Consider the following 21785-nt stretch of genomic DNA (forward strand, 5'->3'; position numbering starts at 1 on the left):
ATTAATTAGACAACGCTGGTCTCAGGGGCAATTTTCCACTCCACTGACACTTTGACTTTTAAATGCCTCATGCACAGGAAGAAGTAGAAATTCTCTTGGAAAATACAGCCGAGCCCAGTTTTCCAGTTAATGGCTCTTGCTTAATCAAATTACAATTTGCTCATCCAACTCTGGATGTCTGTAAATATCATTTCACACAACAATTAGCTCAATAACGGTATCACAGTGTGTGGCAACGAAAACCTGCGGCCCAGAGGGGCTTCCTATTTTGGGTCTAAATTAAGTGATGAAGGATGCCAATGTCAGCAGAAAAAGTAGTAAATAGCACACATTTGGATTAAAAACAAATTTGCGTGTATCCCCGGTCTAAAAAAAAGAATTACAAAAATATCACAGCCATTGTAGACAATCGTGAATTACCCTGAAAGAGCATTTGTTAATAACTCCAAATCACAGCAGATGGTTCATCTTGAGAATGATATATATATATATATATATATATATATATATATTACACACACTTATAACATACACATACACATGTTAATAAACATAATGGAAAAAAGTTAATACTGTTTTTACTTGCGTGGAAGTACCAAGACCAGGGGACCTAAAAGAATGTAGCTGAGCCTCCAGAATATCAGCATGTCATTGTCAACAAAACATCTGCTCTTCCTGCAGTTGTTGTATTTTGTTCCTGGACTCAGGTGTGTGTTGGTCTTTATTCCCTGACCGCTCACTGGATGTGTGTGATGTTAATGTTCTGGAGCAGAGCTGTCAGGGGTCTGACTTTGACATTTTCATTTACACAACTCAAGACTGCGCATCCAGCAGAATACAGCGGCCCGCCTGGAGCACCGACACTGACTATATATTTAAAGTCACATTTTTTTTCTTTTTTTTTTTTTTTTACAGCTACACTGTAATTTTGTTGTCTGTTCCCTTACTATATATAGTGAACAACTTTAATAGACATAAGATATTTCATGTACAGTATAATAAAATACTGTTAAATGTACCTATTCTTATAATCTACAGCAAAAGAAATTAAATTTACATTCTCAGAATTCCCTGAGAACAATAATAATTTAATAATTTTTCATTCATGCCCCCCCCCCCATCATTTATGAACACTGGGGATTTATGTTGCTAAATTAATATCTATTCCATTATTTTCATGTTACGTTTGTTACCTTGATTATGTTTTGTACTTCTGTAGCTTCTTTCTATTAGTATTTACCTCCTCAGCTTGTGGGAAATATGCTTGTTTTTGAAGTACTTAAATAGGTTTCTATATAAACAATATAGTAGTTAATGGAATACAGGTTGTCACTGTAAATTTAAGATGAATCCATAAAACCTAAAATTTTGTAACCATATTTTTGCAGTAAAGTTCTGGCAACCACAACTTCCTCTTGTTTATGGTGAATAAAAAAAAAATACATAATTTTACAATGTGGTCAATGAAAAAACATGAGAAACAATTTAATAAACACAGACTTCATAGGATCCAAGCCATATCTGAATTTTGATTTTGAAAACTGATTTTGGACAGGCAGCCACCAAATGTGTAACATATAAGAAACAAAACCAAACTGGAAATGAAATATATGCTTTGTCACTATGGAAACAACCACCTTGTTATGTAATGCTCAAATTTAGATTTGTATCTTTTATTCATGAATGGCTATTTTTGCCCGGAGTAAGGATAAAAACCACCTGCATAATGGCAGGGTATTGATGCATAATGAAACCAGCTTCAGCTAAATAACTGACTGAAGAACACATATAATCGCACAATGTTTCAAGAGTGCAATGAAGAACACTGTGTTCAACAGCAGCCCGAGCATCAGGTCAAAATAAACCTTGAAGCCCTGGTCATCTAAAACGATCTCCACATCAACCATACACCTGTCGTGACAGAGCTGAACCCAGAGGAACAGTCATCTGACATCAGCAAGTGGCCGGTTTCCTGACGAGACGTGGCTTTAAAAGTCCAGCGCTCATCGACCGTGCAGAAAAAGGCCTACTGAAACCTTTCAGTTCTCATGCCTGAAGTAGAAAGGGTATAATTTGCGAGGGCTGAAATTAACATCTCTGACCTTTCCCATCAAAGACTGAAGCACCTTTAAATGTCTCCTTGAGGAGTACTTCAATGCGTAGGATAATGTAAGCATCATTAATGTTGGACCAGGCCAGGAGGCATGCAGACGGATGAGAGGAGGCTGATTAGCAGGTGTCTGGGAGCATGTGTGGAGCTCTTCTCTCATGGGCATAGTACCCAGAAAGCCCTGAGAGAGGCTGAATTTGAGTGTGCTGCTGATCAAAAGCTAGGAGCCACACAGGTCACAGAAGAGAGACAGGGGAATGAGAGCTCAAGGTGGCACTAAGAGCTATTCAACCACATACTGTACATGATTAAACCACTGTTACCCAACACACATTTTTATATACTGTAAACCTGTTTCTGCCTCAAACTAAACAATCATTGTGAGATTAGCATAAGAAATGAAGTTGCGTTATGAGATATACAATTTAAATTGCGTAATAAAAATCTCAGTTATGAGAAATAAAGTCACAAATGGGAGAATTTAGATCACACTGCGAGTTATAATAAGTCCTAGTTATGCAAAACAGAGTTACAATTGTGAAATATTAGGCTGCAATCGTAGGAAATGAAGTTCATCATAAAATACTGAATCTGATTGTAAGGAATAGATCCAGTGTGAGATATTAAAATCACTTTATGAAATAAAGTTGAATTATGAGGAAGAAGGACAAAATAGCAAGATATTAAGTCAGTTTGGAAGAAAAAAAGCTAAAATTATAAGATATTAAGTCATTGTGAGAAGTATGGTAATACATCAAAATATTATTATTGCTTGGTGAGAAAAATGCAATACTTGTGAAATATTAAGCCACATCGTGAGAGAAAGAATTCATATTGTGAAACATTGCGCCAGACTTTAGACCAGGTTTGAGCTGGTCTATTGCACAGTCTTATTTCAGCTCCTTAAAATAGCAATGCGCCTGAACACACCTCTTTTTTAGACCAGCACGCCCATGGGCGCACAAATGGGCGCAAATACATTTGCTAATTAAACGACGTCGAGCTAGACGGGAAAATGCGAACGGCGCCTGACTGAAACTAGCAAACACACTTTCGCTATGCCTTGCGTCGTATTGCGCCAGGTGAATAATAGGGCCCTAAGTCACATTTTGAGACAAAAAGGTTATACCTTAAATATTATCATCACTTTATGAGATAAAAAGTCACAATATGAGAAACAACATCATAATTGTGAAATATTTTGTAATATTGTTAGAGGTCTTATTGTAAAATATGATCACTTAATTAGATAAAAGGTTAAGTCTAAAATTTGAAAATAGAGAGATATTAAGTCACACTAGTAGATTAAAAAAAATAGTTGCAATTGTGAAGTCACAATTAACAAAGTTAAGTCATATCGGGAGACATACAGTCAAACTGTGAGATATTAAAACATGCCATGTAAATTCAAACTTACATATAATAGTTGCAATTGTGAGATATAAAAGTGACAATTATGCACAGTAAATATGGAAATAGTTTTTTACCCAATGAGACTTTTAGTGCATTTTAAGTCAGTTCACAGAGCAAATGCTTGTTAATTGCTTCGCACAAAAGCACTTTAAACTTTTTACTACTGTCAAGTGATTTAAATTGGTAATCCAATGAATTACATGGAATTCTGATTAATCACATGAACTACAAAGAATTGTATTATTGTGCCAGAGAAAAGCACTGAGTAGTCAGAGATGTGTGCCCAGGAGCTGTGCTGGGGAGCGTTTGATTCCTCTGTTCTTTTTCCTCTCAGTCTTCATCCAGCCACCTCACCAGCCGTGGAGAAGCGCGTTTATTACTGACTGCAAATCAGCGATGTCATGAAAAGCGGCGACCTGTGTAAGATAGCGTTAATGGTTATCCATCGGCCGAGAGATTCATGGTGCAGGAGCACAGCAGCACTGGCTTTAATAAATACTGTGTGTTTTGTGAACGCAGACACTCGTTTAGAGGAACCAGACCCCTGGGAGTCATCGGGTGAAATGATCATATTTGTACTATTGTACCTTTAAAGTATACGAACAAAATTCATAATGCTGTCATAAACAGCATATGACCTTGGTGCTAACTTGCAAAATAAAAAAGGGAATGTGCCTGTAAGACTCAAAATCGATTTATTAAATTGAAATATTAACAGCCAGGGAACAAAACTGATCTCAAGCCAGTTATAAACCATATGAGAGTCTACCAGGGACTCTGTGGTGCAAAGCAGCCAATCACTATTGAGGTAAAACTCAATTATTTGCATTGTGGCTTTGACCAGCACATCAGACGCAGCTCATTAAACCTAACTGTCACTGGGGAACATTTAACAATAAGACAAAAATGGAGAGAGAGTGGCAGAGGAGAAACAGAGATTTCTGTTATGCAGTATGAGCAAAGTGATTCTTGGAATCCCCCAAAGAATTCCAGTGAGTCTCTGTTATTGACTTCAAACATGCTTTTAACACCTGTCTGTATGCTCAATGGATTTGCTATTTTTTACTGAACCTAAAAAAATATATATATACTACTAAATAATACTAATACTCCTAGTGTTCCTGTGGCTCAAGCGGTAGAGCATTGCATTAGCAGCACAAGGTTGTGGGTTCGATTCCCAGAGAATGTTAGGTAAAAAATGTTAGCCTGAATGCACTGTAAGTCACTTTGGATAAAAGCGTCTGCTAAATGCATACATTTTAATTTAATTTATGTGAAACATCTGTAAATTAGAGGGTAAATGGTTTAGGGCATTGTTAACTAAAAAAATTATATAATAATATTGGAAGAAAACTCTCGATGAAAACTAGCATGAAAAAATCTAAATGAAAAGTAGGAATGTTGCATTGCCTTCTAACTGATATAAATACGTGTTTGTACTAAAGCCATGAAAATACAGTGGTTACCTTAAATATATAATTACAGTCTTAAATCTATCTATCTATCTATCTATCTATCTATCTATCTATCTATCTATCTATCTATCTATCTATCTATCTATCTATCTATCTATCTATCTATCTATCTATCTATCTATCTATCTATCTATCTATCTATCAATCGTGCATCACAAAACAAAACAGCAAATCAAAGAAAAAAAAACAGCTAGTTTGTTTAAATGTTCTCACATCTAGTGCATTTTATTTTAATTAAATGACAAGGCAATTTCTACACTTTCTGTTACAATGACTTAACTTGAAAAAATAAGATAAACCCATGTTTCTCACGGCTCTTTCATGACACATCTGCCTGTGCTGTCATAACCAGTGGGATCAGCAGGAGTCTTGGGGGAAGGTTAAACGCTTTTTTTCCCAGCCTTATGATGTAAGGGATGTTACGAAGAGTACGTGAGGGTATTACAGAAAACTGAACACAACAAAGACAACTGTGTCCTCGAGACAGACGCACAGTTTGATTGTAGAGGCACATGAAACAATTCTATTCTCACAAGACACAAATATTCACAGTTTGTCCCAAAAAACATGCATCTGTGCTTTCCGTGTATGCTCATTTGTTATTCCTGGGTGATGCATGACACACGAGGCTGCAAACGCTTAGTAAATGCTAAGCAAAAATAGATTTCTTCCCGACGCTAGCAGTGCAGGATTTGTTCATCTCCTGAGAGAGCTGAACTATACTGATGATGTTTTCAGTTCACAGCCTCTCTTTAGTAAAGATCACACTGAGTTTGCCCTTTGACCTCTGCTATTGTCTGTGGGACATTAGCTAAGTTCCCACAAGCCAGTTTTGAGCCCCAGGAGCTTCAGAATTAATTAGTATTGATATGGTGCTACTAAAATAAAGGCCACTGTCACCTAGGGGCACCAATTTGCCAAAAACAACCAATATTAATGGAAACCCTGTCTTCCTATATTACAAAGTATTACATGAGACACATGCTAACCTACTGAACTGAAGAGCAAAGTCTCACGACTTTCCAGATGAATAGATAAAAATGGAGCGCAATTACTCAGAAAGTGCAATTTTACTTCAGTCAAAGGCCATTACTGAGATGCAAAAGTGCTTTGCAGTTTGATTCTGTAAGTTTGTGTATGTGCATTTCATAGACACATTTATTTTGCCTGAGGTCTGACTCAAATTGTACTATCTTTCTGTTGCTTGGCCAACAATCCCGTCAGCGTTTCTTTTGTTTAACTGTCGTCTTATACATGAGCCAGATGACAAGACGATTTATTAAGGTCCTTTTCTTTCATAGCAGCCAACTGTTGGCAGCACGCTATTGATTTGTCCTTTCTTGGAAAAGCATCCACTTACTGAACTTACTGTTAATCTCTGTCTCGAGTAAGAGACAATAGGACTGTAGGAGACAGTCGGGAAATGACGGGAAAACACTGGTAGAGAAGGACCGTTTCTACAACTGAGTGCAAAAAATATACTTGTGAAATATAATAACCCTGTTGTGGATAGAGTTTACCTTTACTCTGCTCTTTTCCAGAGCATTCTCCAGTTCCTGTTTGGCAGCCACGGTTTCCTGTTGATGGGTTTGACGCATATGTTCAATGGCTGATGCGTGAAGATGGTTCAGCTCGGAACGCAGGGATGCTGAGACGAGAACAAGAGAAAGAGAGAGACATAGGGAATGAAAAACAAGACCATTCCAGGGAGATGATCTGCTGTCTGGAGCTGAATTAAAAATCATTCGTCTCCAACTCTCCCTAAAGCATAAACGTCACAGGTGGAAATGGAAGTGACACTCATTCCTTCACCTGCAATTTCCTGTCAGCGCTCCCTTATTATAGTCCTTTCCAGTTTCTTCCAATTATACCTTATTTCAAAGAGACTGGGCTAGAATTAGAGCTGTAGGACTCCACTGGTTTTGCTTCAGGACTCTTGACAGGTTTTCCATTCGACAACTATACCAATACAGCTTATTGTGAATGCAAACATACTTTAAATCAAACATTTATTAATATTACCAACAATAAGGAAACCTTTTTATTCCTAATTGTCTCTTCAAACTGCAGTCAACAAGTCATCTAACAAAATGATGCAACATTTTAATTGTTTACTGTTTTATTTCTTATTTTAATTTAATTTTTCACAGCTTAATGAAACCTAGTCATGACAGATATATGGCACATTTTTTTGTGAGTTTTGGGTAATTTTCAAGCTAAGATGAGCATGAACTGGAGCATAACTGAGCAGCTTTAATAAAACTGAATAAATTCAATTTACATTTACATTTTGTAAATCATGCAGTGTTGGACCGCATCATATTTACAGATTTGCCAGTCGAAATTGACACAGAAAACATCATTTTATTTATTAAAGTCTCATAAGATAAACAAATATATAGCTGCTTGTTTCATCAAATCATTTTAGTTATTTGTAGTATAAAATAATTATAATAGTACAATTAAGAAAAACCCTTCAAAAATTGATGTTCTTTATTTTTTTTGCAGAATAAAATAATTATTATCTTTTGATTAAGTAAAAAATTATGTTAAGTACCTTTTGAGGACTAAGTACACAAATAGTAATAAAGAAAGAGTTAGTTAAAAAAGAAAAATAATAATAATAAATCAGATTTTTATAAAACTAACATACTGATCCAACCAGATTATATATTGATATATTAAAATGAGCTTTGGAAATGCATTCAAGACTAAACAGGTATTTTGATTGGGATTTATTTAAGCAGTGGCAAAAGAAAATTTGTTTATTTTTATCATGACAGCATCTCTCTTGCTCCCACATAAGCCATCACTATGGATCACCATATAGATATTACAGATATCGACTCCATTGTCTCAGCAAATGGATCTGCAAAATGATAGCACAGACATTCAGTCCTAAAGACTGCATTTGACCTAGAGTAAACAATAAACAGTATCCGAAGCCGGTCTGTGAATGAATCTTTGTGTGTGTGTGTGTGGCTGTTTTACCCAGCATGGCCTTGCCCTCATCCTCCAGTTCGAAGCGGAGGGTCTGCAGTTCTTGCTCTGACTGCTGTTTCAGAGTCTCAATGTTCTGCCTGTGAGCCTCCCGCAGAGTCTGAAGCTCCATGTGGTGCTGCTGCCGTAGACGCTCCTCGAGCTCCTACACACACAACACACACAACACACACATTAGTTCAGTAGAGTAGACAAATGTACACGACGACTCATACAATCTACATAAACTGTATATTTGACTTATGAAAATATAATAACTTCATGTCTATATCACTAATGTGAATTAGAAAAAAAATAATGACACTTTCAAGTACCAGAGGGGATTGAGATTTTTTTCTTGCGCATTTTTGCTGCTACACACAACAGAAAAATAAATAATGAAGGAACTAGACTCAAGGAGAAACATCAAATATAATGTTTTACCTTGCCCTTCAGAGGCTTTGCACAAAACAGTTTGCTACTGCTTGCAGTAAAAATGGCATAGAAATCATTTTAATATATATGGTAAGCATAAACCTTTGGATAGAGCAGGCTAGATGCTCAAAAGGCAACAGACAAAAACATTAACTGGAAGAACAACAAATCAGTAAGAGAAAACAAAAAAAAAAACTGCATGAGAACTTGTAATTAAATTGCAGTTAAATATGTTAGCTGACACGTACAGAAAAAAAAGATTAATAAATATAAAAAACATATACTAAATAAATACTTGAAATGTTTATATATAAAACATATACAAATACATACTATATTTTTACAATAGCATAAATAAGTTAAAATATTTAACACTTCAAACGTATTAATACTAAAATAAAAAAAGTTACCTCTGTTAATAAATTACCTCCATCTGTTTGCCCATAACAGAGAGAAAAGGCTTGTAGTTTAAACACACACACACACACACACACACACACACACACAAAAGCATTCTAAGCAAGTCTTTTCAACAAGGTGAATGAGAATTGCAACAGGTGCGTAAATGCAACTGATTTCTCAAAAAAAAAAAAAACGGTCAATTACAGGAATTATGACTCTATCAGAAGGCACTTAAGCATCACTGCAAGCTTGTTAAGGATCTTGGGTGGTTGCCGTCTAACTCCTAGCCCGAGAAATGCAAATTATAGCACCCCGAATTCGATTAAGAGAACAGAGCTGCTTGAGCGCTAGAGATACACTGACATAATGAGGGTTAAGGGAGGGCACCTGCCTCCACTGAAAGCCTCTTTGGAGTTAGTAATATCCAGCAGAGTGAGGTCGGATAGGAGAGGAAGTGTGTTAGGGAATGACAGGGGACACAGATTAGACCAACTGATTCATCAGTAAACACAGACTGCACCAAGTCTTAATATAGAGATCAAAATAAAACAACTGATGAGGAAGATCAACAGAGCTGAACTGAGACACGGAAAAACATAACGTGCTCTTGAAGAGATTCGTTAAATATGACTCATTTCAAACAATATCATGTAACAGTGAAATACTTCATTCAGTTGTTACAGTAAGGCATTCGTTTCACCCAATATTTATGTGCTACTATCTTCTATCAGCTACAGTTGTTCTAGGCAGTAGCCAGAAAGGCAGCTCAACAAGTTTAAAAACAGAGCAATAATGTTGGCTAATGATACCTAAAAATATTCAGTTTTGCAATTTTACTTTAACTCATTAACCAATGAATCATTCAAGTTCCATATTGTGTCAAGTGTGTTACTGACACATCTTTTGCTAGCTAAAGAAACATCATGCATCAAACGCAAGTGCTGTCAGTTGTGCGAGGTCAAGTTTTCTCCAGTGTAAGCGGACTCCTGCAGCTGTCATTCAGACAACTATCAGTGACACGGCAGCCTGAATGGACAACACACACATGCTTGAGAAAAACATACACAGAAGAAATCTTTAAACTGAATGACTACAGCAGCCACACACAAACACACACACACACACACACACACACACAGAGCTGTGATGTTTTTTAGTTGTCTTAGTGCCATCTTCACCTCCTCAAGTGCTACGAGGATGATGCCACATTCCTTATGTAAAAATGAATCTTGAGTGGTACAATCTGCTTCTTTCTCTGCCAATAAAGCGTGTGCATTAATTAGTGAGTTCTTTTAGGATTCCACACCCACATTGTTTTCAGATTAATGAGAGAATCCCCTGCAAACAGTATGGAAAACAACCCACTATAAATGCAAAGGTTTCATATTATCATATAATGTTTTACTGTATTAGGTAACTGTATTATGCTACACTGACTATGTGTTCTACATTACAGCAACAAGCCAGTGCATTATATCAGTGAATGTATGTTTTAACATTAAAACAATTAAAACATTTCTATTAATTGAAATAAAGCTGAAAAATAAAAAAAATAAAAAAATAATATATATATATATATATATATATATATATATATATATATATATATATATATATATATATATATATATATATATATATATATATATATTAAAATTAAAAAAATACTTAAAAATACAAATACTATAACTAATAATAATGAATAATTATTGCTTCTAATAATAAAAACTACAAATAAATAAATACTTATTTTTAATATTTATTATCGGCGAGGCAGTACAACACTTTCTGAAAATTCAGTGCTCTGTTATTAAAACTAATACTTTCAAACACCTAATGGATGAAAATATAAAGTAGGTTTGAGAACGCCTTACATTATATCAAAAAGAATAGAGTAGAGGCTTTAGGGGAAAACTGTGTGATCAATATCGTTGAAAGGTGGCTATAACCCAATATGCCTCACTGCTTCCCTGTGGCCAGGTGATGCAGATTATAAGATATATCTCTTGTGTTTTCTTAAATTAGATTTATTTCGCTTTGGTAGGCGCTTGATGTAGTTTACCCCCTCATAAAAGACCTGGAAACGGGCTATCTGTTTTCATTCCACTGAAAGCTGTTTTTTATGATGCTTTGAGTCAGGAGGACTACTCAACTTTGGAAAAGCCCGAAGACCACAAAACAGGTACCAACTTTCCCAGTAATTCTTAGAGAAATAGACTATGTATGACAAAAATGTGCATCAGTGCAGCTGCTTCCAAATAAATAAAAAACACATGATTCGATATATATTATAAAGATCATAAATACTGTATGTTTGGATGAGTACTGAAGCTTGTTTCAGCCACAGGATAAAAATGAAAAGGTATTTGCGACTTTTAATCTCATAATTCTGACTTCTTCTTTTTTCCGCAACTGTGAATTATTTATCTTATAATTTCAACTTCTCTTCTCCTCTATTTAATTGTTGATTCTATCTCAGAAAAGGCTTCTGTAGAGGAGCCAGATTTAAAAAGAGCAAACCGAGGGCAGAAAAAGGCAGCTCTGAAATTCCCAGGTATCTTCACATTTCTTCTCCTTTAGCCAGAGTGACTCATCAGGTCCATATGCTCTCGAGGATGGGCACACACAAGCGGTTTTTTTGCCTGTTCTTTCCGGCCGGGTTAAAAGCAGTGCTTGATATCAGCAAAAAGCTACAGGAGGGAGCGGAGGTGGATCTTTTTGCCTGCTTGAGCGAGATATCAGACGGAGGAATTGCATGCTCATTTTCATCTGTGAGGATGGAGCGGCGAGGGGTAAGACTGACGCTGTCTTTCTCCTCTGCGGTGCTGCCAGACCCATTAGCAGCAGACGAGCGCTCCTCCGCCTGATTTCAGAAGAGCGATGCTCAACATTGAGATGTTTGTGAGCAGAAAGAGAGAGAGCTGTGGTGAGATATTATCACACTGAACCGCTGATGATAATTAATCACAAGTCAATAAATCGGCTCCTGGTGTCGGCACTTCTACCTCAGACATGGTACAGAGAGCAGAGAGCTTTTAAATGAGATTTCATAAGCCTTCTGCTGGATCTCAACTCATTACATGAATGAAGCAAGGACATAAAGAGGGTTTTGTTTATTGGCATGGAAACTGCATAAAACCACAATTACCAAATCTGTTTGTGTTGCCGGGAAACTCATCAACATGCGAATTACTACTCTGTCTGATATTTTTTAAGATTTATATTATATTTCATGTATTAAATGACTTCAATGAGACTTTTTTTTTTTTTAAGATAAAAATAAAATTATTAGGGCATTTGGTTGTCTTCAGTGGTGTTTTAGTATTAATCATATACTATTATAGTTTTTAGTAATATTTATTTTTATGTATTTGTGTTTGATCCTTAGTTATTTTGTTGTGTGCTTTTGTCAATTTTTATTTAAAAAAAAAGGGAATACATTTTAATATTTAGCTTAATTTTATTTTAGTTTCAGTTAGTTTTAGGGCTGCAACTAATTATTATTTTATATCTAATATGCCCCAATTAAATGATAACTATTCATATGTATATAACCACAGCTATAACATGCATGCTGAATTTAATTGTTATCATTATGAAACCCAAATATGAAATAACAGCCATTAATTTGACCTGATAATTCATGTATGTTGTGTCAAGCAAGTGATTTTTAGTTAATTTACTTGAAGAGCTAATTAAACACGAAGGGCCAAATTACAAACTTTAAATAAGCTAATAATTAAATAAATTGTGAAAAACAAAATTGGTGTCAATCATTTCATAAATTATTAAATCAAACAAACTCAAAGATGTCTTAGCATTACGTTTTACATTCTTTTTTAATTTATGATAAAGTAATGTTAAAATGAAATACAATAGATTAATTTGTTACGTGATTTACTGTAATAATAATTAATTTAATAAATCAGTTGATTTAATAACGAAAAATACAATGCTTTTTTATTTTTTAATTAACTATTTATTTGTAATAATTATTAAATTCTGGAATATAATTTTGGAAATAATCAGTTCATAATTAAAGATGTGAAATAGCAAAGTATGAATAATTTTTTGATATTCTAAATCCCTAAATAAGCCCTATGGTAAAAGATCTTGTGTGGTAACAAAGATTGTAGCATCACAAGCGGTCAAGCACCACTGACTTTGACTGGACGGGGTTCATGCAAGTGTGCGGTTTCAAAATTATCAGCTCAAACACAAATAGTAGTAAATAGCAAAAGATACAAATCAATCAAAAAACACAAAACTAATGTGAATAACTATAACGCTTGTGTAGGCTGTTTGATTTAGGGTTTTTGCTAGCAGTTTGATTTGAGTAAAAAAAAAAAAAAAAAATAGCAGGTCTCTGTGACACACTGGGTTAACAAAACCAGTTAACCTCTGTGTGTTTATTTCCTAATGGAATCACTGGCTGATAAACTCCATGCATTGACAGCTGGTGGCTGAGGGTCAAACTGCCAGGTGTGGCCCTCTCCTGACAGTGGGGTGTATCAGACGTTATGTGTTCAGAATCCAGCTGTGACATGGAGCAATGAAATCCATTACACAACAGTTTGCTCAAAAAATCAGTAAAACCACTGGCATAGCCACAATTTCAACCAGCCAAATTCAGCAAATAAAGACATTCTGACCATATCCGTTAGTTATGGACACTGGGGAGATTTTGTAATATTACAGTATAATAATATATATTTTCGTTTTTAACAAATAAAAAAATATATTTCATTTTACATGTAAATCATTTTTTTAACCCTATTATTAATATTTTTATTTGTTAATAATGTAAATTATACTTTAATTTAATGTTATATTTTACTGTTATGATTTATATTACATTTCATGTATTTAATATTGTATTTATTTACTCTCTCTCTGAAATGACTTCAATGAGACTTATCTTTAAGCCCCTAACCCCCCAAAAATATAAAAATTAAAAATTAATTAAAATAATTAGGGCATTTGGTTGTCATCAGTTGTGTTTTAGTATTATTCATATACTATTTTAGTTTATATTAATATTTTGAGTTTGATTTATTTTTATATATTTGTGTATTTTGTTGTGCGTTTGAGTCAAATTATTAATGTTTTTATAAAAAAAATAAAAGGAATGAATGTTAATATTTAGCTTCATTTTATTTTTGTTTCAGTTAGTTTTAGGGCTGCAACTAATGATTAGTTTGATAATCGATTAGTTGGTCGATACTTTTTTCGATTAATCGATTAATCCAACTAAAACCCTTATTTTCTTTATTTTAATTTTACTGACAAAAAAAAAAAAAAGACATCACAATGTGCAGTCCAACTGATTTCACAATTTTTTAAAACAGTGAAGTGAAGCCTGTGATTCTGACTGGCGTTGCATTTGGTGAGTCAATCTCAAATTATCAGCAGTTATCCAAGCGGCATACTCCCGCTGTCCCCGCTCAAAGACCTTCATCCCCAAGCCTGCGGTGTGGAGCCACTTCAGCCCAGCTCAAGGTAATCATTTCCAGTCGGAGTGAGAGTTACTCTCCCCTTGAGTCGTCAGGGGCCAGGTATTGGATAAAGTAGACATTACAGCCTGTGACAGCAAGCGCTCAGTCAATACTAACCCACAGACAGGAGAGCTGAGAGTGAGCAGGTTATTCTAGGAGAGATGTGACAGGGCTGGATCTGTGGCAGATCTGCCTCACCACATCAAATCTATTGGGGGACAGAAAGAGGGTCTTGCGTGAGGGCCAACAGGGCTAACGGACAATTTCACCAGTGGAAAAATAGACTGAAAGGATTACGGTCAGCAATTGCTTGGCTGGCTCGGTACAAGGCAAGTGCTTCAGCAGCAAATAGAAGTTGGAGTGGATGTGGTCTCATGTAGTCAGACTGTTGACAGTCGCTATAAAGCCTCATCCACAAACCACAAAGACTGATGCCATGCAGCAGACACAAATAAAAATGGCTTTGGTGAGCAAATAAAACACCAGTGACCATACAAAGAAACTGTAACAAAATAATCTAACCCTTGCTGATGTAAGTAAAAAGCGATTCATTTAAAAAAACCTTGTGATCAGACAAATATAAACAGGGTCAGAGAAAATAAACTTTGTAGCTGAATAATCGTATTGTCAATAATCCTACTGTAAAAATTACTATTAATACATTTTATGGTAACACTTTAGTAGGGTCCAATTCACTAATAACTAGTTGCTTATTAGCATGTCTATTATTAACATATTGGATGTTTATTAGTGCTTATGAATTACATATAATGCATGACATCCGTAATCCTACCCAATACCCTAAACTTAACAACTATCTTTTACACAACTAACTATTAATAAGCAGCAAGTAAGGAGTTAATTGAGGCAAAAGTCATAGTTAATGGTTAGTTAATAGTGAGAATTGGACCCTAAAATAAAGTGTGATCCATTTTATATATATATGTATAAATATAACTGTTTATGTTGTCAATATACAAAATTATTCATTTCCAAATATGTACTGTAAACATGAAAAGGTTGATGTGAATAAATAATAAACATAAATAATACAATACCCTCATAATATTAATACTCAATACAAGACACAGACCAAAATGTAATGTTATCTTTGTAGACTGAAACAATTTGACATTTTAAAATTGTTTATTAAAACTGTTACAAAAACAAAATAATCGTATTATAAGCAGCACATGTCAGACAGTCTCTGAATGGTTTGTAGGAGTGCTGTCTCAAGCTGAGATAAGAGTGGATGTGGAACACAGAGTCATAAAAACTCAAATAACAGAGAGCCAAGAGGTGAAAGGAAAAGATAAGAGCATGTATACAGGTCAGAGAGGTCTCTCTCTGCGTGAGACCGGTGGGAGATTGTTTTTTATGTTGTTACCTTGAGGTCGTGCTGGCGGGCTTCCTGCATGTCCTGCATAGCGCAGCAGTGGGCTTCCTGCAGCCGCTGCTCCCTGCGCTGATGCTCCAGCTCCATCTCCTGCAGCTGCTGTCCCAGGTGCTCTCGCTCCTGACTGAACTGAGCTTGCAGCTGCTGCAGGGAATGCTGGGATTGGGAAAGCTGCATCTCCAGGCTCTGTTTCAGCAAGGAAATCTAAACACAGGAAATAGGTGTCACTGGTTGAAAAATGAAACAGCTTTGTGAAAACACCATTACAACACCAACAGTGAACCATTAACCTTAATCGAACCTTATTATGGGTTTCATGCTCAATGGACAGCATTTGTGGAATGATGTTGATTACCACAAAAATTCATTTCCACTAGTCCCTCATTTTCTTAAACAATTAAGAAAAAAAAGGTTACAGTGAAACATTAAAAAAATACTAACCGTTTTAATAGTATAGTCACTAGGCATACAAAATGAGTGTTAAAATGAAAAAAATTATATGACAACATTTTTTTCAATGATAAAGGGGGTTTAAAAAAAAGAAAAAGGTATAATGTTATATATTAATATTTAAATATTTAATGAAAACATTTACAAAAATCTGAATTATTGCCTTGACAACTTAGTAAGTTTAAGACGAAGCACTAAGAATACTAACTGGATGAAAAAAAACCATTGAAAATATAAAAACCCAAGCTAATTCAAAATATTATTAAAAACTGTAACAGTATATAATATACTAAAATAAAACTCATGACAACCAACTGCCATATAAACAATAAACCCTACAAAGCAAAACTCCCTAAATACAGTAAAAATGATTTAAACACAGCACAGCTTGAATCATACGTTTTAACAGAAAAACTTTATGATTAAAGTGATTCACATTTATACCATAGACTGTAAAAAAAATATGGACGTAGTGTCCGTGACGTCACCCATAGACTCCTCAATAGCGGTTTTGAAGCCTAAAGTGTGCAGAGCGGGCCGTCGCCATCTTGGCAGCGCGTCACCGCGCGACTCTCCCGGATAATCGAAAATGAGCTGAGCTTATTGCTGAAGCCACACCCACCTAGCGCGACGGCATTGCCACAGCAGCGGCAATCCACCTGTCACTCAAGTGGCCACGCCCTTAATTATGCAGATTTTAAGGCTTAATATAATTTAAATGGATGAGTTATAAAAAAATTCACCCCCCTCACCCCCTGTCATGAAGGGCAAAATTAGCAATATAGACCAAAATAATTTTTTGAACCAGGCTGTAAACATGTTTTTTTCTACTGTAAAGTTGGGCATTTTAACATGGGGAGTCTATGGGACTGACTCCCTTTTGCAGCCAGCCTCAAGTGGCCAGTCGATGAATTGCAGTTTTAGTCACTTCCTTATTGGCTTCACGAGAGAGAGCGAGAGGTTGCCGCTCGATTTATACAAAATCTTTCTCTCTTTTTTTAAAGAGAGATTTTTTTTAATTGCCACACATGTGGTCAATTAAGCTTAGCGTGTACTGAACCCTGAATATTCCTGGAAGTAAGAACAACAGTAATCATGATGCTTCCCTTAGCAAGCACCACTAATTAGCTAAACTGTGTAAAACATGCTCCGTATAGAGACTACAAGAAGAGATCCTAAAGGTAGCAGTGATTGAAAATATTCATTCATTTTCATGGTCACAGCATTTCTACTTCCACAAACTGTTAGCAGGCTTGTGTGTGCAAACCATAGACTGTATAAAAACATGGACGTAGTGTCCGTGACGTCACCCATAGGTTTCCGAAAGTGGGCAGAGCCGGCCGTCGCCATCTTGGCAGCTCATAACCAAATGTCACGACAGCGGTGACAAGAGCGGCAATCCACCAGTCACTTAAGTGGCCGTGCCCTTATTTATGCAGAACTTTAAGGATTAATATAATTTAAATGGATGATTTATACAAAAATTCACCACCCACACAATTGTCATTGCGGGCAAAATTAGCTATATAGACCAAAATAATTTTTTTAAACCAGGCTGTAAACGTTTTTTATTCTGCTGTAAAGTTGGGCATTTTAACATTGGGAGCCTCAAGTGGCCAGTCGATGAATTACAGTTTAAGTCACTTCCTTGTTGGCTTCACGAGAGAGAGCGGGAGGTTGCCACTTGGTGTGAACACACATTGGCTCTAGTCTTCCTCTGTGAATAGAGCTGTGAGCTGAGTATGCGGGTGTGAATCTGAGTCTAGCAGCCATGTCTACAAGGACTCAATGAGGACTCAGTCTGGGACGAGGTGAGAAGTCAGACATTGGCGCCAGATATGTTCTCCTCACACCGATTGATTTGTTGGAACGGGAGGTTTCAGTTGCTTCGGCCCACTCGTTGGCCTGCTAGCCTCATTAGAGGAGTCACTTATGACTGGAGGGTGACAGGGAGAGAGCTTTTCTGTGTCATACCCCGCCAACAATCTGAGACATGTGAAGGCAATAAAACGATGTCGTCGCATCAGCGAATAATTTCATTTTCAAGTCGACTGGAAGTGGTTTCAATATGCCCAGGATATCACTGCTCATATCACAGCCGGTGCGCTGCTGATGCTAACAAAAAGATGAACGCAAGACATCATGTTAAAACTAGTTTTTTTTTAAAAAAATTTTTGGGGAAATCGTGAAAAGAGCTTACTATGGCAAAACTTGAAGCCATAACATTACTTGTCACAAAAAATATAAATAAATAAAAACCTACATTAGGTCTCTATGATATTCTAGTGCTGAATCAGGCGTCCCAACACTGGACATTTCTACATTGCTGCAAATGAAAAGAGCTTTTAGAAGGTATGGTCCAAAGACATGATCCTTCTGACCTCTTTGCAATACTTTTTTTGGTTTGTATTGTTTTTTAACCAGGGGAAACATGGGGGGGGGGTGGTGTAGCATGGCTTTGAAGCTTATAATTTCTCATTTACATTTTGTTTCAGTCAGTATTTCATAACTCAATCTTCCAGTGACTTCTGACTTCTGTCTCTTTCACAAATAGATTAATAAAATAAATTTTTTTTAACCTAATCTAAATAGTGATATTGCAAACAACCCGGCCTATAATAATCATTCCCTGTTTAATACTTGGATGTAAGTCACGATACATGAGGATAGATTCGTTGCTACTTCCATTTCATTGTGTCTTAGATAACACACCTCACTTCAGTAACCTGCAAAAATTTAGGCATCTTTCATATGTGCAGAAAAAAATCTGGGTGTGCCATAATGTGGTCTGGAACCACTGGAACATGTAATTGTGGCATTTTTCTCATGTAATTGATCATGTAATTGATTTTTCTAAGAAACCACCAATTAAAAATAAGGTGAACAGATATAAGCAGTGCGTGGAGGTCTCCTGCTTCACCCTGCATCTAGTGCACTAGAGAGTGCTGATGGGTGAAGACTTGCTCTGACACAGTTAGAGCTCTGAGAAAGAAAGAGGTCTCGGTGGCCTGCCAAACACTCAACACACATATACAAGTAAATAAAACAACAAGGTTCATGATGATGAAAGGAGACAATTAAGAAATGAAGCTGAAAATGACTAAAGGGCTTCAGTAGAGCTGTTGTGTTGAGGTGACATGTTGCAAGCAATGTTTTATTTTCATTAACCCATTAAAAATATGTGTCAAAATACAGCTGGTAAACTAAACTAAGTCTGAGTGAGTTGAATTGAATATTTGTAGTGGAAAATAATAACTGATTTGAGACTCAGTTTTTTTGAAACAGTTTTTCCAGCCTTGACCCCACAGGTACTAATGCCATAAAACTATTCACTAAAAAATATTTTTTTGTAACATGTGGGTGCATGAAAGACACACATCTGTGAAGTGCGCAACAATGTCTTCTGTGATCTGCAATAAAAAGTAAGCAAACCATGTTGTCCCAAATTACTTGTTCACAAAAATAGCATTTCTAATATAATCTTGCCAGCAAGCCAACGATCACACTCCCACTCTGGAGAAGAGAACCAGTTATGTAAAAGCAAGATCATTTCCATATAAATTACTGAAACAACACAATATTGTAGCTTGTTCACAAAATTATTTTGTGCACCAGGCAATCCTTGCACTGAACAAAAACACCTAATCAGAGATCAAGAGTATTGGGACGGTGATGCAGATGTATAAATGTTGTATGAAATGTATAATTGTTCTTGCTGGAGTGAATGTCAATGTAGAATGTATGTTAAATGTTGTAAACATAAATACTGTTATGCAAGAAACATTTCAGACACAGTTTGACAATAAAGTATAAAGTAAGTAAAGTAAAGTAAAGTTACATTTCCCCAAAAGTGATCAGCAGTGACAGATTAAAATAAAGATTTCTTTAAAATAAATTAAAATATAATAAATAATACAAATTATAAAAAATAAAAATAGATTAAAATTTAAATCAAATAAAGATAATACAATTTCAAAATAATCGTGAATATTATGAGTCATAATAAAAGACATGAAACATTATATTTCAATAGAAATGTTGCTTGTTTATATAACACTTGTCACCATATTGCTATGAAGTTGTTGTGGTGTTGCTATTTACTGTAACTGGGTCAATTCAAAAGATTGGCCCAATGTCGAGTTTCTGATACGCTCATCTCTAAATGTTGTCTGGGTCCATCCTTCAAGGCATGCAAAAACCCCACAAAATCGAATGCTTAGAACTGTAGTAGCACACCTCTCTTCTCAATGCACCTTAAGATTTGAGGCATCAATAACGTGCAATGCTCGCCTGAGGTCCCTTGCGGTTTTAAATGGATTTTCAATAGGAACTTGCAAAAGGTCTCAAACAGAGTCTGAAATGCTTTCACCAAGGTGCCATTTTTCAGCCTCTTTGCTTTTTTTCCCCCATCTGTAATATTCTGTTTCTGGACTCTAGACGAGGAGAAGTAGACTATAAAACAATGTCCAGATGCCAGGAGGCCATTGGATGGAGCTAATGACAACTGTAGCAAGGCTGAACTGTTGGCTTTTATCATAATCTTGTGATTAAAGCTGAAAATGATCAATATAGGCAACTAGAGAAAATCGAATTGGTGAGTATATCACATGAACCGCAGTTTAAAAGCAAATCAACTGAATTGTAAGTTACAATGTGTCCTTGATTACTCTATACCCACCACAAACCTGAAACCATATGAGATAATGCACTGATCATTTTTAATAATTACGTGCACAATTCTCTCACCATGGCCATGTCATGGCTTTGTGTACAAAACCCAATCCTCTACCTCCATCCAAAATAACAGAGAGCTTCATGAACAAACAAGGAGTAAACAAAAGTTCAGTAAAATGACTTTCTTGCATATTTTTGGTTTCGGGGTCATACTTTTATTTAGAATAAATCGAATCATACACTGCTGTAAATAGTTATCTCTCTTTGAAAGCTGCATATGGTTATGTATTGTTTTTGTGGCTGATTTGATCACTAAAAAACTGTGTGTAGTTGAAGTATAAATGCAATAGTTACTCAAAGTCAACAGATATGAGTTCAGTTTATGAAAAATGCACAGAGGGGAACCCAAGGATACATTTGCCAAATCTGGTAATATAAAAGTGTGGATAAGCGATGGATTTTCAACTGCTGATGTATTTCACTGATGCTTTTATCCTTTTAAAAAGTGTCTTTGGGGTTTGCAGTTTATTAAAGCATGTATTCCCCATATTGACTTGTTTGTCTGGCTTACTGGGAAGTTACAAATAGTCTTTTGTTATGGTTAAGACGAACTGTGCAATTTCTCTTCCAGAGGCTTCAACAAACAGAAATGCAAAAAACAATGTGAGATTTTCTGAACCCTCCTTACATCTGCCATCGGTCACAGAAACACACAGCGCTGCCACAGATATAAATCATTGGTTAAGCCAGTGGTACTGTGTTGGTCAAGACAGGGCACTCAACCAAATTGAGGCTTGCTTAAGAATACACAACGAGAACAGCATTGCCACTTTTGATCAATTTCAATTTTTGTCCTTGCTGAATAAAGTATTAATTTCTTATAAAATAAAATCTTACTAACCTCAAACTACTGAATGGTAGTGTATTTTTTTTTCTGTACTTTGTAGAGGTATGCA

The 21785-nt window shown here is 35.8% G+C and overlaps 2 protein-coding genes across 3 annotated transcripts in view; both read right to left on the minus strand.

Moving 5' to 3' along the window:
• Nucleotides 1–21785, minus strand: part of LOC113113858 (RING finger protein 44) — a 1123463-nt gene that overhangs the window by 1017244 nt on the left and 84434 nt on the right. The gene's annotated exons all lie outside the window — the stretch shown is intronic.
• LOC113113841 (protein FAM184A) overlaps nt 1–21785 on the minus strand; it is a 98619-nt gene that overhangs the window by 18537 nt on the left and 58297 nt on the right. For both annotated transcript variants that reach the window (XM_026280343.1, XM_026280342.1), the window contains exons 11-13: nt 15697–15909; nt 7990–8143; nt 6519–6646 (exon numbers count right to left, since the gene is read on the minus strand). In XM_026280343.1, coding sequence (XP_026136128.1) covers nt 6519–6646; nt 7990–8143; nt 15697–15909 — 495 coding nt within the window. The remainder of the gene's footprint in view (nt 1–6518; nt 6647–7989; nt 8144–15696; nt 15910–21785) is intronic.

This window comes from Carassius auratus, chromosome 14 (assembly GCF_003368295.1).
Source record: "Carassius auratus strain Wakin chromosome 14, ASM336829v1, whole genome shotgun sequence".
Taxonomy (NCBI): Eukaryota; Metazoa; Chordata; class Actinopteri; order Cypriniformes; family Cyprinidae; genus Carassius; species Carassius auratus.